General features: G+C 44.6%; 2 protein-coding genes across 2 annotated transcripts; one reads left to right on the forward strand and one right to left on the reverse strand.

Annotated features, from left to right (window-relative positions):
- Nucleotides 1-1,997: 1,997 nt before the first annotated feature.
- On the reverse strand, nucleotides 1,998-5,753 carry maip1 (matrix AAA peptidase interacting protein 1; the record flags this gene model as incomplete). The annotated part of the gene is made up of 5 exons (XM_079253818.1): nucleotides 1,998-3,048; nucleotides 4,636-4,789; nucleotides 4,971-5,097; nucleotides 5,340-5,411; nucleotides 5,511-5,753. Coding segments are annotated over 5 exons (675 nt in total), but the record flags the coding sequence as incomplete, so codon positions are not given.
- Nucleotides 5,754-6,064: 311 nt separating this feature from the next.
- Nucleotides 6,065-11,050, forward strand: tyw5 (tRNA-yW synthesizing protein 5). Its single transcript, XM_079254206.1, has 8 exons — nucleotides 6,065-6,203; nucleotides 7,629-7,783; nucleotides 7,878-7,947; nucleotides 8,025-8,069; nucleotides 9,998-10,135; nucleotides 10,218-10,305; nucleotides 10,392-10,508; nucleotides 10,609-11,050. The coding sequence occupies exons 1-8, from the start codon at nucleotides 6,123-6,125 to the stop codon at nucleotides 10,881-10,883; spliced, it is 969 nt and encodes a 322-aa protein (XP_079110332.1). The 5' UTR covers nucleotides 6,065-6,122; the 3' UTR covers nucleotides 10,884-11,050.
- The last annotated feature ends 7,764 nt before the right edge of the window (nucleotides 11,051-18,814 follow it).

Here is an 18,814-nt window from a genome sequence, read left to right on the forward strand (position 1 = left end):
GGATGGATGAATGGATGGATGAATGGATGAAGGATGGATAGATGGATGGATGGATGGATGGATGGATGAATGGATGGATGAATTGAAGGATGGATAGATGGATGGATGGATGGATGAATGGATGGATGGATGGATTATGGATGGATGAAGGATGGATAGATGGATGGATGGATGGATGATGGATGGATGGATGGATGAATTGATGGAAGGATGATGGATGGATGGATGAAGGATGGATAGATGGATGGATGGATGGATGATGGATGGATGATGGATGGATGGATGGATGAATTGATGGAAGGATGATGGATGGATGGATGAAGGATGGATAGATGGATGGATGGATGGATGATGGATGGATGTATGGATGGATGAATGGATGAATGATGGATAGATGGATGAATTGATGGAAGGATGATGGATGGATGGATGGATGATGGATGGATGGATGATGGATGGATGGATGAATTGAAGGAATGCACCTCTTACATTTTGCTAATTGGAAGCAGCTATTGGAATAAATGACTTAGTATTATTCTGTACTTGGTTCATTCATACTATTAGTACTTTGTGGCAGAAAGAAGTAAAAAGTATTGAAAAGTACAAGTATAATCTGTTAATAATAAAGTTTAAGTGTAAGGTATAGATTTAATGTACTTAGACTTGTCTTTACAACCTACTTTATACTACAGTATAAGCCAAGTATACTTCACTATACTTATGTATATAAAATGTAGTAGGCGTATATGAAAAGTAAACTTTTAAGTGTACTGCCTAGTTTCAGTGTAAAATAAGTAATCATGTCGTGCCCATGTAAACCCTACATTCTGCTCCGGGTGTGCGTGAGCCTTTTGACAAGCTGCTATGAGGATATCCAGCTGCTTATTGATGGAGTCTTTTCCTCGGTCTGAGAGCGCTCAGCTCTGAGACGCTTAAACTACCCCTTGTTGTAAAACTGAAAACTCAGCCTGACTTCATCAACATAAAACTCTGACTTCCGTGAAATGGATCCAGTTCTGCACGATGACTGATTAGTTTGGGTCAGGTGTGTTGGAGCAGGGATACATGGAAAACCTGCAGGATTGTGGCCCTTTAGGACCGGAGCTGGACACCCTGGTTGATGTCGGGTAAAGAACCAGGAGAGACGACAGTCTTCAGGCCTGCTTCTTTAAAAAATGTTTTTTTTTTTTTTTATCACTTCTGTTATTCTGTAAATCCAAAAAGAAGCTTAGTGATGTTGATTATTTTCCTGGATGATAATATCACAGAACAAAGAGTTAAAAATGTCTTTATGATGACATATAAGCCCAGTGACACGGCCAGCAACCAGTCCAGACTTTAACTGGGTTCAGTATTTATAGTGGAAGTCAAATGAAAAGAGCAAAAGGGAGCCAATGATGAGGTTTCCTACAGAAATATGTTTCCTATTGGTCCAGTTCACGTCCCAAAGAATTCCAGCTGTCATCACAACCAGATCAGATTTACTTTATTTATTTAAGGGACATTGCATATTGATGAGTGTGTGTCATGGAGCAGTGGCGAGGACCCAAATGCAGAGCAGGAGGCAGAACGACGACGTCTAATATAAACCTGGCTCAGCAAAACCAGCTGGGAAGGACTACGAACCAGTAAGGATGAACTGAAGCCGACTGGTTTTTATAGACTGAAAACACAAGAAGACACAGCTGGAATGGATCAGCTGAATGAAACCAGGCAAACTTAAACAGGAAACATAAGAAATCTACAAAATAAAACAGGAAGCCAGAACTAAAGAAAAGAAAATCTCCAAACTGTGACAACATGATAGCATGGGCTGACACACACACACACACACACACACACACACACACACACACGTGTCCCTGTATGCCCTGTGGGAGACAACACCAGTGGTTAAGAGTACCAGAAGGCCTCGAACCAGGCAGAGAGTGTCTGTCTGCTTTGGGCCGCTGTGTGATGACGACAGCACCAGGGAACATACTGACAGTAAATACGCCCTCAAAACCAGTTTTAATGTCAGAAACGTGTGTAGTATTGGTCTGACATCACACCTTTACACAGTGGTACAAGTCGCATTAAGTTCCTCCTACATTTCTAGTTTAAAAACACTGATTTAGCTGAAAAACCTTCTAATTTTACAGACAAGTCAGATAATTTACTCTTTTATAAATCAAAGTAACCCGCCAGCTCTTTTCATCATTTATACCAACAGAATAAACAAACGTGTTTTATGAAACACCGAGTCAAAGATGAGCCGGCCGTGAAGTCGTGAAGTCCCGCTGACCCGATGAAATGCTTCAAACCAGCCGGATGTTCTGCTGTAAAGTCACGTTGATAAATAATCCCCCACAATCTTTATTTCTCAGGTCTGCTGCAGTGTGACACAGCTGTCTGGACCTGCATGTAGCTGCAGTTCCTCCTCGTCAGCAGGTCTAATACGTCCAGCTGGGACACAAAGCAAGCGGACTCCTTCACAACGTCATCTTCAAGTAGAAGCATTCCCGCCTCAGACACCAGCCAGAAGCCCGATTTCACAGGAAAACCGTCTCCCTGCAGGTTTCACATGATTCAGAGACATCTTTAAACTCAAGTCAGACGGTGTCAGAAGGTACAGTTCAGTGTTTGCTGGGACGACTGAGTGTCTTCCCACCGTTACGTCTGGTGACGACTCCCCCCGATTGGAGAACAAAGCAGATGAGATGCAGAAGCTGGATTTCACTGATCCCAGAGACACGGCATATAAAACCAGTACAGTTACATTCAGCGTCATTACAGGTGGAGAGGAAACGATCTGGAGCAGTCGTTTCCATGGTGACTGGCAGAGAAATCCAGCCTCGTCCCGGCGCTTTTCTCCGACGTCCCACTGCAAAGCGGCAACCACCCCCCCACGGGGATAATATGAAGCTTTGGTTGCTCACATGGGGGGGGGGGGTGTCATTCTGACAGGTCCGCCTCACATCTAAAGCGCATCAGTCCAGAAGCTTAGAGTGCTCGATCCTGGTGATGGTCCAATCCGGAGGCACGCCTTTGGTGAACTCCCTCTGGAATCTGCCAATGAAGACAAAGGAAAGAATGATTTATTTCTGCATCCCAGAAGTTTCTTTTGTCACATCGCAGAACTCCAGACAAGAAAACACACGATCCACTCGCTTTCTGCCGCTGCTATCATCCCTTTCTGAGCGCAGTGTAGCATCTTCTGACGGAAACTTCCAGCAGGATGATGCACCATGTCACAAAGCTCACATCATCTCCACCATGATGATGAGTTCACTGTCCTCCAACGGCTCCACAGTCACCAGATCTCAGTCCAGCAGAGCAGCTTTGGGAGATTCTCATCATGATGTGCAGCAACTGTGTGATGCTTCATGTCAACATGGAGCCTCTGAGGAATGTTTCCAACACCATGTTGGATCTGTGATGTCAAGAATTCATGCAGTTCTGAAGGGAAAAGCAGTCTAACCTGGTACTGGGAATGTGGACCTGATGAAGTGGATGCTGAGTGTAAACTGCTTCTTAGAAGCTTTTACATCTCCAGACTCCCTTTTCTGGTGTTTTGGCGACTGACTTGAAGGCACATATTGTTCTGCAGTTACTGTAAGGAAGGAGCAGCGGGAGCCTCTCCCGTCCTAAAGCACTCCCAGGCGGCCAGTCTCAGTCGGCTCCGGCTGCAGGTCAATGTAGAATAACTGCAGTAGGTTGTGGAAGTTCACCTAAACATAGTTTATACCATTGTCACTGACAACTGGCTGCTTTATTTTCCTATACATAGTTCGGCCAGTTAAACACTGTAACATCCCTCCGTTACGGGGCGTTACCATAGCAACGCGTTAACCAGCTGGTTCAGATCAGCCGTCTTTTAACAGGTGGATGAGAGAAACGCGCTGCAGGCTGACAGCGGTTGTTTGGTATAAAACGTAAAATAGTTCCTATATAAGCGGTAAAAGAGGATTAAACAACTCTGAACCGTCCATTAGACGGTTATAATGCACGACACGGAGTCTAGAACACCACGACGCGCAGCGTTGTTTATAAATACTGGATAATTGTTAAATAATCGAGATCTCAATTTCAGTCAAAATAATCATTATAATTTTTGTCATAATCGAGCAGCCCTAACTCACACAGCAGGTTACAAGCTGCTTCTTCCTCTGCGATAAAACTCAGACCTGCTCTGTGATGATGGATGTATTCGAGTCATGTCTACATGTGCTGTGAAGGGACCGGCGGGTAACTCCTCCAGCAGACTGTGAGTGTTTGAGGCCTCCTCCTCCTCCTGCTGGTGCTCCATATGTCTTGATGGAGTCCTAATGAGGAGTCCATCTGATTCCTTTAGATGTGGAGAAGCAGCAACTGTAATCTGAGTCCGTCTCTCATCATTCAGGCGCCAACAGGTGAGCTGGTACCGTCCTGTCATGGCGCTCTGCTTCTCTGGAACCTCCCACAGCTCATGACCAGAGATGAAGGATGGAACGTAAAAGAACTTTTAACAAAAGCAAAGCCGAACGTTCAGGAAAGCCTTCAGTCATGATCAGCATCAGTCCGACTCCCACCAGAAAGAAGCAAACCAAGCTGTCAGCCTACAATGTCTCATGGTTCCACATCTTCTGTCCAGCTTCCTGCAAAGAAAATACTCACTCATATATCGCAGTCAGCAGTCTCTTGGTTTCTTGTTCTTCCCCTCCCTCTCCGATGGCCACCTTGAACAAACGAGTGCCCTCCACGCCCTCGTTGGGAAGCTGTGCGCTCGTCAGATACCAGAACCGCATCAGAATACTGACAAACTTTCTCCCTGAAAACAAGATGGTGACACTGATGTGAGGCAGAGGTCATCCAGGCAGGTCTGTTGTTTGCTCATACGTCCCACAACCAGATCCAAACCCGTCCATTTCCAAGCCTCTCTGCGGCATTTGGCCACAAACATGCACAGAAAATAAGCTCCATCAGCGTGATCTTAAAGTCTGGAGGGTTACCGCTGTCGTCGTAGAAGATCCCCACGTCTCCAGGAGTCGTGTACATGATCTCATCAGGATCTGCAGACAGGGCTTTCTTGTAGTTGGATGGCAGCAAGTTGCACTTTTCCTCCAGCTTTCCGATCAGCTGCAAGAAGCAAACACGTTGCTGGATGATGAGCAGCAGATCCAGCTGCACTCATAGGTATTCATCCCCTTTCATTACAGAAAAGGCTGAATTTACAACAGTCACTCAGATAACTGGAGACTTAAAAAAGGAACAGTAACGAAAAATTTGCAAAAATATAATTTAGTAATATAAGACACTTTTTTTCATTTAATTGAGTTGAAGAAAAAGAAAAAAACAAAACAATGTGCAGGAAGACTCACGTCTTTGGCCACGAGGCCCTCCAGGGCCTCAAACTGACACTGGGACAGCAGTCTGGAGACATGAGAGAAGGCCTGGGAGAGAAAAACATCATTTTAGTTGTGTTTGCAGCATCAACAGATCCGCTCTGCAGCTGATGGAAAGTCGCAGCTTCACGCGCACGTTGCACGCACCTGCTTCGCTCCCTCCGTGAACTCCTCAATACTGAACTCTTTGTCAAAGTAAGTCCTGATCAGAAAGTAGTAGACCCGAGTCCGGAACCAGATGAAGAGGTTGGGGATCCCAACCACCACAATCTTCTGCTTGTGTGTCTCTCCCCGCTGTGAGCTGTAGGCGCGTGCGGCTGCCGCGTGCGGCTGCCGCGTGCGGCTCCGCAGTAGCGGCAGCGCAGCGACGCGGCCGCGTTTTGCTGGAGCGGTTCACCAAAACATTCCTGTTAAAAATCAGACGACTGGAGGTAAATGCTGATGGCAGCTTGAAACAACCTCTGAACAGCGCCATCTTTTCCTTTCCCTCTTCATGAAGCTTCCTGTCCGTCTTCTTATCGCTTCCGGTTGATTATAAATATCATTGTAGAAACACTGAAAACATAAATTATGATTAATTTAGTTTATTTGTTAATTCTGCTACTAATAAATAGAAACTACGCATTTTATTTTGATTGACTGTCAGATCTTTAGTCGTTGTTGACATGTAGGTGTTTGTTTCTACTGGGAACAGTAACGATGTAACACACCGGAGTGGCGAGAAGCTGCTGTCCCAGTACTCCCAGTATATCATGTTAAATGGAGCTCCAGGATAAAATACCGGTGCAGATATTCAGTGAAGTGGACAGAGATGTGTTTCTAAAAGAGATTTATCCCGAGGTGAGAAAAAACTGCGATTATTCTGTGACTACATAGTAATAATGCTGCTGCTTCTTTCTCATCTTTTACTGGTTCTTACTGGTTTTACAGCTAACACTTCTAGTGCTGCATCATAAGCCAGGTTTGAAAAACCATCTGAGGTTAATAAACAGATTTTGAGGTTATTTTCACATTATTTTCCCCCAGTTATTTAGTAAAAGCTGCTATTAACAGTCCTGCTGTGAAGGAGACCCAGACTGTCCCAGACTGCTGCAGGACATCTGACCAGTTCACTGTGGGATGAGACAAAGCTTTTCCCTTTGCTCACCTGTCCTCACATCTCCACTGATCACTGAGACATGATGATGACCTGCTGAGGACCACGTGGTTTATGATGTGAAGTTTGGATAATGCTGATATCTTGCAATGTTATTTAGCACTGGAAGGTACAGTATATATATATATATATATATATATATATATATATATATATATATATATATATATATATATATATATATATATATATATAAAAAATATACAGTTGTGCTCATATTTATTCATACCCTTTCATTAAAGAAGGAAAAAAAAAATCAGCTACCTGTAAAAGCTGAAATTGAGTAAAGTAATAATAAATAAAGATTTGATTAAAATCATTACATTATTTTCTAATTCTGGTTCAATAGAAATATTTTTTTTAAAAAGCAAACAAATAATATAATTTTTTACATCTTACATCCGTCATAAACTAATGTGTAGTAGAACAATCCTTTAATGTTTCCGCTCCAGTCAGGTGTTTTCTGTTCCTCTCAGTCAGACTTCTGCACCTGTTGACAGGTATTTTGTCCCACTGTTCAACAGAAAAGTGCTCTAATTTGTCCAGGACACATTTGATTGTTTGTTTGTTTTTTCTTTCTTCAACTCAATTAAATGGAAAAAAAAACCAACACTGTCTTACATAATGAAATTATATTTTTGCAAATTTTTAGTTATTGTTCCTTTTTTAAGTCCCCAGTTATTTGAGTAACTGTTGTAAATTCAGCTTTTCTTTAATGAAAGGGGATGAAGACATATGAGCACAGCTGTATTTATATATATATATATATATATATATATATATATATATATATATATATATATATATATATATATATAAAAATACAGCTAAACACTACTGTTTGTTACACCAATATCTCACTCATTCTTAAAATATGAAATGATTACCAAGTTGTTTATTCTGAAATAAAAACAAATACGCATTCTAATTCACAATAAATGAACCAAAAAAAAACTTGTAGAAAAAACAACAATCATCTTGGGGAAACTGAAGGAGACTAATCTGGACATGTTCGTCCGCTGTCTCGCAGCTTGTAGGTTGGGATTGGAGGAAAGTCTCTCCTTGCAGGTTACCAGTGCCACCAGTGTCTAAATCTGCTGTGTTTCCAGCGCAGACCAGCCGTGCTGAGAGGAGTCGGTCTGGGACCGTGTCTGGAGAAGTGGACGGTTGAATATCTGGCAGAGAAAGGAGGCGACAGGGAGGTGAAGATCCACGTCTCCACAGTTCCACAGATGGATTTCATTCACAAAAACTTTGTCTACAGGTGAGCCTCCACACAAACACATTGCGTTCGCTGCTATGAAGCGTTTCTCAGCACAAAGGCCGATTCTCGTCCTCTCTTTGTTTGGTTTCCACAGGACTCTGCCGTTTAATGAGTTTGTGAAGAGAGTCTCTGAAACAAAACACTCCGACTTCTTCCTGTGTGAGGTACGGAACAGTAAAAAGGAAAACAGCAGCGATGAAACATGTTCCGTTCTCATGAACACTCCTGGATGTGCTTTTAGGACGAGAGCTACTACCTGCGATCCCTGGGAGAGGATGTCCGCAAGGTACAAGACCACGAAAATGATCCTTTATGTGTGTTTTATATGTGAAACGTCGTCGTGTCCGGAACATTCTGCTGCCTTACGGCACCTTTCCCGTCGTCCACGGTGATCTGACAGCAGACATTACGTGTCTTTCTCCTGGAGATTGTTCTTCCTTCAGCTGAATACGGGGAAAAACGAAAAGAAAAAGAACATTTTCAGAGCTCGGTTCTGCTGGGTTTTCTGACCTTGGAGGCTTCCTGACGGCTGGTTGGAGCAGCTGTTGTCTCCTTCCTTCAGACACACATGAACCACATTGTTGGTACCTTTCTAATCAATGAGAAAAACTCACAACAGTCACAGAAACAACTTGAATCTGACTAAAGTAATAATAATTAATTAAAAAATCTATTAAATTTAACAAATGAAAGTCAGACATTACTTTTCAACCATGCTTTAATAGAATTAAATAAAAAAATCAGCAGGTCTGGACAGAAACTTAACATTTTGTTGCTCAGCCGTTTGAGGCGTCACTGGAAGCATTTTCCTGTAGCTCTTAATGAGACTTCTGCGCTTCTCGGCGGGTGTTCTGACCCACTCCTCATGAGCAAACTGCTCCAGTTGTCTCAGGTTTGAAGGTTTCCAGACGCCGTGTTTCAGCTCTTCCAAACCTGCTCAGCAGGATTTCTGTCAGGACTCATTGAGGCGCCTTTAGAACAGTCCGATGTTTTTCCTCTTGGCCATGTTTGGCTGTGTTTAGTTGCGTTTTTTGGCTCATTGTCCAGCTGAGACCAAGCTTTCTGACACTGGCAGCACATTTCTACCTACAATCCTCTCATAGTCTTCAGATTTTATTGTCCTCTGCACAGATTTAAGGCACCCTGATGCAGCAAAGCCGCCCCAGAACATCTCAGAGCCTCCTCCATGTTTCACAGCAGGGACGTCTTCTTGTCTTCACATGCTTCATTGTTCTGCCTGGGAGCGTAGAACTGTCCCATCTGTCCACAGGACGTCCTCCCAGAAGCTTAGTGGCTTGTCTACATGTAGTTTGGCAGATTCCATCCTGGCTTTTTTAATATGTGTTTCCCATTAAGTCCAGTTTGGCTCAAACAACAGATGGAGCCACCTGACACTGATGTTCCTTGAGTTTGAAGTTCACTTTTAACCTCTTTAGAAGTCTTTCTGGGCTCTTTTGTTTCCATTCGTATCATCCGTCTCTGATTTGTCCTCAGTTTCCTCCTGCGGTCCAGCGAGGTCGGCTGCAGTCCCGTGTGCAGCTGTTGTCACGGGAACATCACGATGCTTGGAGATGCTCTTATAGCCTTCATGACCATGCTGGTCTGCAGTTTTCTGTCTGATCTCCTGAGACAACTCTTTCCTTTGCTTCCTCTGGTCCCTGCTGAGTGTGTTCCACACCATGTCACCAAACAACACGGTGACTACTGCAGGCCTGGATGTAGTTCCACTGACTGCAGACACACCTTGGACTAACATGTCCCTTTTTAACATGTCCCAGAGTTTTTATTTATTATTATTCTTATTCTTATTATTATTATTATTATTATTATAATTTTTTTTTTTTTTTTTAAATCAGATTCAAGTTATTTCTGTGATCCTTGTGAGTTTTTCTTTTATTGACTGAAGTGTACTGGAATTTTGTCCGCTGCGGCACGCCGTAGAACGCCGTCTACCCCTTGTACAGCTGCTGTTATCAAGCTTTTTATGTTGCTGATCTGATTCTGTTTTATTTACATGAAAATAAAAATAGTAATTTCTAAAAAAAAAAAAAAAAAAAGAACAGTTTTTTGCTGGGTTCAGAATTTACTGGATTCATGTTCACACTAAACTGATCATGTATTGATAAAGCGCCTACATTGACTCCGTCAGCTGACTAAGTTGTCTGTCCAGACGTCTGGATGTCCTTGTGACTGATCGCTCCGTCTCCTCGACAGGAACCTGCAGACTTGAGCAAACAGTTCCCAGACCTAGCGGAGGACTTCCAGGTCCCTCGGTTCTTTGCGCCGGATCAGTTCTTCTCCAGCGTGTTCCGGATCAGCTCATGTGGTCTGCAGCTGTGGACACACTACGATGTGAGTGCTGGCTTCGTGGTTTAACCTGCAAGGCGTAGAAAACAAGGACGTTCCAGAAGAACATGCTCCTTCATTTCTGCAGGTGATGGACAACCTTTTGGCTCAGGTGACGGGGAGGAAGAGAGTGGTTCTCTACAGCCCCCAGGATGCCTTACACCTCTACCTGTCTGGTCAGTCGCCATGGAAACATGCCATTTGCCTAGTTTGTTTTCCTGAACTCAGTTTTATGTTGATGGTCCGGGTTGGAACTCATCAGGGGACAAGTCGGAGGTCCTGGATATCGACGCTCCGGATCTGAAATGCTTTCCTGACTTTGTGAAGGCGAAGCGATACGAGTGTGTGCTGGAGCCTGGAGACCTGCTTTTCATCCCGGGTAAGCAGGGACATCCGCCAGCGTGTTTTACATGGAAACACAGTAAAAAAACTGATATTTCAGTACTTCCATGATCCAGCTATCCTGTCCCCCTCCCCAGCTTTGTGGTTCCACAACACACTCGCCCTGCAGTTCGGAGTGGGCGTTAATGTCTTCTGGCGCCATCTTCCTGCAGACAGCTATGACAGAAAGGACCCGTACGGGAACAAAGACCTGCTGGCTGCTGGTCGAGCGCTTCAGGCTGTGGAGAAGGCTCTGAACCTGCTGGATGGACTTCCAGCAGAGTACAAGGACTTCTATGGGCGGCGGATGATCCGCTGCATCCAGAAGCGGACGTGCTGCGGCGACTCGTCGGGAGGAAAGAAAGACTACTGAACAGTCCATTTACCAAACCTGGATGAGTGATGATGAAGCAAAGTAACCAATAAATAAACCATCATGTGTGTTGACACAGTCAAACACATGAAACCCCATTTTTACCACAGGCTGTAACCATGGCAACATCTGTCTTCCACGTACGTTTGACTTTGTGTTTAGAGATGAAAACATCTCAGACTTTGTTGAACTCATTAAAGCTGTTGTGAGTGGTATTTGTGGGACCCAGTAATACTACTGTAGAGAAGTTCTGGTTTTTCCCCAGTAGGACCAGAACATCACATCACATGCCGAAACTCAGACATTCTGTCATTCCATGGAAAATAGGAGCTGAGTGTGAATTTGATGCAGCAACACGTCTGTAAGAAGTTAGAACAGCAAAAGGCTGGAACTGGACGAGCATTTGACACTCAGGAACATAACTGGGCATAAAGGGAGCATTTCAGAGAGGAAGAGTCTCTCAGACGGAAGGATGGACAGAAGAAAATGAGTCAAAAAATTGTGTAAAATAAATTCATTTTGCATTTGTTCAGTCCAGTTCAGGGTGACGGGGGGGCTGGACCTGTCCCATTAGATGGCAAGAGAGAGGCAGGGTATACCCAGGACAGGTCGCTAGTCCATCATGGAAACTCAAAGTTACAGAAACATATTTTTTATTTGTAAAATTGTAAAGACTAAGATCAACTTATAAGTTTGATTCATCATGATTCTCTACTGGAAACCAGTGCATGGACTCAGGAAGATTCCAGAAAAACACAGTTCAGGCTGAAATCCAACATGCAGGTTAAAACTCCATCATACGTGAAGAGGATCCAGAAACACGCCGTCTTCTCTGGACCAAAGCTCATTTAAAATGTTCTGAGTGGAAACCTGGATGAAGATGTGGAATTGTTTGTGGACAGCATGGACGGCGTGTCCTGCAGACTAAAGAGGAGAGGGAGCATCCAGCTTGTTATCAGCCTGCATCTCTGATGGGATGGGGTTGCATTAATGCCGATGGCGTGGGCAGCTTCCACATCTGGGAAGCTCCATCAATGCTGAAACATCTGCTCCCATCCAGACAACGTCTCTTTCAGGGAAGACCTTGCAGGTTCCACCATGCTGGACCACATCCTGATGGTGGAGCAGGAGAACTGGTCCAGCAGGACCACATCCTGATGGTGGAACAGGAGAACTGGTCTGCTGCAGTCCAGTGTCACCAGTACCAAACATCTGGAGCATCATGGAAGCAGCTGGAATCCTGCATCAGACCAGAACGGGACAACATGTTTATGTTCTACTGGGAATAAAATATGACTTGATGAAGTTACTAAAGAACTACATTTGGGTTTCTCAACCATTTTATTTTGAATTCCACCATTTGTGGAATTGTTATAAAAAGCTTTCAACATCCCTAAAAAGTCCCATAAAACATCCCATAAAAAGTTCATCTAGATATAGACTGGTCTCTAACCAGTCACAGACCTGTCTTAAACCAGCTACAGACCTGTCTCTAACCAGCTACAGACCTGTCTCTAACCAGCTATAGACCCGTCTCTAACCAACTATAGACATGTCTCTAACCAGCTATAGACCTGTCTCTAACCAACTATAGACATGTCTCTAACCAGCTACAGACCTGTCTCTAACCAGCTATAGACCCGTCTCTAACCAACTATAGACCTGTCTCTAACCAACTATAGACATGTCTCTAACCAGCTACAGACCTGTCTCTAACCAACTATAGACATGTCTCTAACCAACTACAGACATGTCTCTAACCAACTATAGACCTGTCTCTAACCAACTATAGACATGTCTCTAACCAGCTACAGACCTGTCTCTAACCAACTATAGACATGTCTCTAACCAACTACAGACATGTCTCTAACCAACTATAGACCCGTCTCTAACCAACTATAGACCCGTCTCTAACCAACTACAGACCCGTCTCTAACCAACTACAGACATGTCTCTAACCAACTATAGACATGTCTCTAACCAGCTATAGACCCGTCTCTAACCAACTATAGACATGTCTCTAACCAGCTATAGACCTGTCTCTAACCAACTATAGACATGTCTCTAACCAGCTACAGACCTGTCTCTAACCAGCTATAGACCCGTCTCTAACCAACTATAGACATGTCTCTAACCAGCTATAGACCCGTCTCTAACCAGCTATAGACCTGTCTCTAACCAACTACAGACATGTCTCTAACCAACTATAGACATGTCTCTAACCAGCTACAGATCTGTCTCTAACCAGCTATAGACCTGTCTCCAACCAGCTACAGATCTGTCTCTAACCAACCATAGACATGTCTCTAACCAGCTACAGACCTGTCTCTAACCAGGTAATGACCTGTCTTAAACCAAGTACAGACCTGTCTCTAACCAGCTATAGACCTGTCTCTAACCAGCTATAGACCCGTCTCTAACCAACTATAGACATGTCTCTAACCAGCTATAGACCTGTCTCTAACCAACTACAGACATGTCTCTAACCAACTATAGACATGTCTCTAACCAGCTACAGATCTGTCTGTAACCAGCTATAGACATGTCTCTAACCAACTACAGACATGTCTCTAACCAACTATAGACATGTCTCCAACCAGCTACAGATCTGTCTCTAGCCAGCTACAGACATGTCTCTAACCAGTTACAGACATGTCTCTAACCAGGTAATGACCTGTCTTAAACCAGCTACAGACCTGTCTCTAACCAGCTATAGACCCGTCTCTAACCAACTACAGACATGTCTCTAACCAACTATAGACATGTCTCTAACCAGCTACAGATCTGTCTAACCAGCTATAGACATGTCTCTAACCAACTATAGACATGTCTCTAACCAGCTACAGACCTGTCTCTAACCAGCTATAGACCCGTCTCTAACCAACTATAGACATGTCTCTAACCAGCTATAGACCCGTCTCTAACCAGCTATAGACCTGTCTCTAACCAACTACAGACATGTCTCTAACCAACTATAGACATGTCTCTAACCAGCTACAGATCTGTCTCTAACCAGCTATAGACCTGTCTCCAACCAGCTACAGATCTGTCTCTAACCAACCATAGACATGTCTCTAACCAGCTAAAGACCTGTCTCTAACCAGGTAATGACCTGTCTTAAACCAAGTACAGACCTGTCTCTAACCAGCTATAGACCCGTCTCTAACCAACTATAGACCCGTCTCTAACCAACTATAGACATGTCTCTAACCAGCTATAGACCTGTCTCTAACCAGGTAATGACCTGTCTTAAACCAAGTACAGACCTGTCTCTAACCAGCTATAGACCCGTCTCTAACCAACTATAGACATGTCTCTAACCAGCTACAGACCTGTCTCTAACCAGGTAATGACCTGTCTTAAACCAAGTACAGACCTGTCTCTAACCAGGTAATGACCTGTCTTAAACCAAGTACAGACCTGTCTCTAACCAGCTACAGACCTGTCTCTAACCAGCTATAGACCTGTCTCTAACCAGGTAATGACCTGTCTCTAACCAGGTAATGACCTGTCTTAAACCAAGTACAGACCTGTCTCTAACCAGCTATAGACCTGTCTCTAACCAGCTACAGACCTGTCTCCAACCAGCTACAGACCTGTCTCTAACCAGGTAATGACCTGTCTTAAACCAAGTACAGACCTGTCTCTAACCAGCTACAGACCTGTCTCTAACCAGGTAATGACCTGTCTCTAACCAGGTAATGACCTGTCTTAAACCAAGTACAGACCTGTCTCTAACCAGCTATAGACCTGTCTCCAACCAGCTACAGACTGGCTTCTAACCAGCTTAATGACTTTCTATCGTAAAGTTGAAATTTTGATAAATTCCAGTCAGGTTTTTGACCTCATCACGGCACCAACACATCTCTAGTCAAAGTCTTAAATTACATTAGATTGAATAGTGATTCAGGTCCCGTATCAGTCCTGGTTCTGCTGGATCTCAATGCTGCATTTGATACTGTAGATCACGGAATCCTGTTGTACAGGCTGGAAAACTGGGTTTGACTTTCTGGACTGGTCCTTAACTGGTTCAGGTCCTATTTAAAGGTCAGAGTTATTTAGTTTTATTCAGCAGCTATGTATGTGAGCAAGTGGCCATGACTTGTGGAGTACCTCAGGGGTCAGTCCTTGGAGTTCTTCTGTTCAACCTGGATATGCTGCATTTGTGTCAAATACTACAGAACTTTAACATTGATTATCACAGTTATGCAGATGATACACAACTTTACATGTGTTTGCCACCAGAAAAATGCAGTCCTACACACTTCTGTATCAGTATTTGGAGCAAATAAACAGCTGGATGAGAGAAAATGTTCTTTAATTAAATGAAGACAAACTGAAGTTCTGTTTGGTAGCAAAGAGAAGAAGGTCGGCACTGGTAAACACCTGGAGACTCGGTGACCAGGTCTGGAACCATGGAGTGTTGATGGACTCAGATGGGACTTTCAGCATCAAAGCTTCACTAAGAAGCTTTTTACCATCAGAACCATCAACAGAATGAAAAGTTTATTCTCCCAGTAAGACCAGTAGAAACTCCTCCATCATTCATCTCCAATAGACTGGCTTACTGGAATGGTGTTTTCACAGGACTTCCCACTAAAACCAGTAGACTGGATTACTGGAATGGTGTTTTAAAAGGACTTCCTTAAAAAAAGCATTAAACATCTGCAGGTCATCCAGATGCTGCTGGAACTTTAACCAGGAGATCTGAACACATTACACCAGTTTTAACATCTTTACACTGGTTTCCAGTTTATACTGGTTTCCAATCAGTCACATTTTTTCAAAACCCTGCTGATTGTTTTAGGAATCCCAGAATGGTTTAGGACAATACATCTGTGACACGTTCAGAGAATCCAATCCTGCAGAACTCTTAGATTCAAGACTCAGTTCACCTAGTCCAGACCAGAGTCCAGACCAGAGACCAGACCAGGGTCCAGACCAGACTAAACTCCAGACTAGACACCAGACCAGAGACCAGACCAGGGTCCAGACCAGAGAGCAGACCAGAGAGCAGACCAGGGTCCAGACCAGAGACCAGACTAAACTCCAGACTAGACACTAGACCAGGGTCCAGACCAGAGACCAGACCAGAGTCCAGACCAGGGTCCAGACCAGAGACCAGACCAGAGTCCAGACCAGGGTCCAGACCAGAGACCAGACCAGAGTCCAGACCAGAGACCAGACCAGGGTCCAGACCAGAGAGCAGACCAGAGTCCAGACCAGAGAGCAGACCACAGACCAGACCAGAGTCCAGACCAGAGACCAGACCAGGGTCCAGACCAGAGAGCAGACCAGAGACCAGACCAGGGTCCAGACCAGAGTCCAGACCAGAGACCAGACTAAACTCCAGACTAGACACTAGACCAGGGTCCAGACCAGAGACCAGACCAGAGTCCAGACCAGAGACCAGACCAGAGTCCAGACCAGGGTCCAGAACAGAGACCAGACCAGAGACCAGACCAGGGTCCAGACTAGAGACCAGACCGTAGTCCAGACTAAACATGGAGAAGCAGCATATAGCCGTTTTGCTAAACGTGGAGAATAAACTCTCCTCACGTCGACACTTTAACATCCAGGTTAAAAGGTTTCTGTTCTGCAGCATAAAACCTGCACAGTAACTTTTCCTTTTTTAACTTTTTAATGATTTTAACTGATGATTTTTTGGAACTTTTGCTATTTGTCAACTTTAATGCTTCTTTACAGCATCTGTATTGCTTTTAATGTTTCATGTAAAGCACTTTGAATGGTCGTGCACGTGACGTGCGCTTTTCTAATACACTTGCCTCATCTGTGTGATCATGTAAAGCACTGAAGAGGAAAGTTTGATATTTTATTGCACAAAGATTACAGTCCTTAACGTCTCCTTACAAACATTTTAAAGCTTTGTAAACAGTGAAAGCAGCATCTTGTCAGTGTGCTCAGTATCTCCTGCTAACACAGATTTCAGTCTCTGCTGTGGCTTTTCTTCAGAAAGTCTCAGCATTTAACGGGTGTGAGGGACGACCACCAGTGATGACTACATGGGGCAGACAGAAGCTTGGAGGTGTGGCTGCATCTAAGCAGAAGGGCGACTACACACCGGGTCGTTCAACAGTTAGTTAACCACTAGTATAAGTTGTGTGTACGGGGTGCAGGAAAAGCCAATTGATCCGATGAAGTCCTCTTCGGTTAATCCCAGAACTGAATGATTTAAAAATGGTTTGGCTTTGGATGGAAAAACAGAAACGATGTTCAGATGTGGGAAAACGTGCCACAAGAAGCAGTCGGTGCCGTCTGAACAGTCCCAAACAGTCTGAACAGTCCCAAACCGAACAGTCTGAACAGTCCCGAACCGAACAGTCTGAACAGTCCCAAACCGAACAGTCTGAACAGTCCCAAACCGAACAGTCTGAACAGTCCCGAACCGAACAGTCTGAACAGTCCCAAACAGTCTGAACAGTCCCAAACCGAACAGTCTGAACAGTCCCGAACCGAACAGTCTGAACAGTCCCGAACCGAACAGTCTGAACAGTCCCAAACCGAACAGTCTGAACAGTCCCAAACCGAACAGTCTGAACAGTCCCGAACCGAACAGTCTGAACAGTCCCGAACCGAACAGTCTGAACAGTCCCGAACAGTCTGAACAGTCCCAAACCGAACAGTCTGAACAGTCCCGAACCGAACAGTCTGAACAGTCTCAAAGCGAACAGTCTGAACAGTCCCGAACAGTCTGAACAGTCCCAAACCGAACAGTCTGAACAGTCCCAAACCGAACAGTCTAAACAGTCTCAAAGCGAACAGTCTGAACAGTCCCGAACAGTCCCGAACAGTCTGAACAGTCCCAAACCGAACAGTCTGAACAGTCCCGAACCGAACAGTCCCGAACCGAACAGTCTGAACAGTCCCGAACCGAACAGTCTGAACAGTCCCAAACCGAACAGTCTGAACAGTCTCAAAGCGAACAGTCTGAACAGTCCCGAACAGTCTGAACAGTCTCAAAGCGAACAGTCTGAACAGTCCCGAACAGTCTGAACAGTCCCAAACCGAACAGTCTGAACAGTCCCGAACAGTCTGACAGTCCCGAACCGAACAGTCTGAACAGTCCCGAACCGAACAGTCTGAACAGTCCCGGACAGTCTGAACAGTCCCAAACCGAACAGTCTGAACAGTCCCGAACCAAATAGTCTGAACAGTCTCAAAGCGAACAGTCTGAACAGTCCCGAACAGTCTGAACAGTCCCAAACCGAACAGTCTGAACAGTCCCAAACCGAACAGTCTGAACAGTCCAAAGCGAACAGTCTGAACAGTCCAAAGCGAACAGTCTGAACAGTCCCGAACAGTCTGAACAGTCCCAAACCGAACAGTCTGAACAGTCCCAAACCGAACAGTCTGAACAGTCCCGAACCGAACAGTCTGAACAGTCCCAAACCGAACAGTCTGAACAGTCCCGAACCGAACAGTCTGAACAGTCCCGAACCGAACAGTCTGAACAGTCCCGAACAGTCTGAACAGTCCCAAACCGAACAGTCTGAACAGTCCCGAACCGAACAGTCTGAACAGTCTCAAAGCGAACAGTCTGAACAGTCCCGAACAGTCTGAACAGTCCCAAACCGAACAGTCTGAACAGTCCCAAACCGAACAGTCTGAACAGTCCCGAACCGAACAGTCTGAACAGTCCCAAACCGAACAGTCTGAACAGTCCCGAACCGAACAGTCTGAACAGTCCCGAACCGAACAGTCTGAACAGTCCCAAACCGAACAGTCCCGAACCGAACAGTCTCAAAGCGAACAGTCTGAACTGTCCCGAACAGTCTGAACAGTCCCAAACCGAACAGTCTGAACAGTCCCAAACCGAACAGTCTAAACAGTCTCAAAGCGAACAGTCTGAACAGTCCCGAACAGTCTGAACAGTCCCAAACCGAACAGTCTGAACAGTCCCGAACCGAACA

Source organism: Telmatherina bonti (assembly GCF_933228915.1).
Source record: "Telmatherina bonti genome assembly, chromosome: 15".
Taxonomy (NCBI): Eukaryota; Metazoa; Chordata; class Actinopteri; order Atheriniformes; family Telmatherinidae; genus Telmatherina; species Telmatherina bonti.

What these genes read in the sequence shown, in the direction of transcription:
- tyw5 (XM_079254206.1), top strand. Translation starts at nt 6,123, where the DNA reads ATGGAGCTCCAGGATAAAATACCGGTGCAGATATTCAGTGAAGTGGAC. An exon ending in TAAAAGAGATTTATCCCGAG is followed by an intron (nt 6,204 to 7,628) that starts GTGAGAAAAAAC and finishes CTGTGTTTCCAG; the next exon opens with CGCAGACCAGCCGTGCTGAG. An exon ending in CTTACACCTCTACCTGTCTG is followed by an intron (nt 10,306 to 10,391) that starts GTCAGTCGCCAT and finishes GGAACTCATCAG; the next exon opens with GGGACAAGTCGGAGGTCCTG.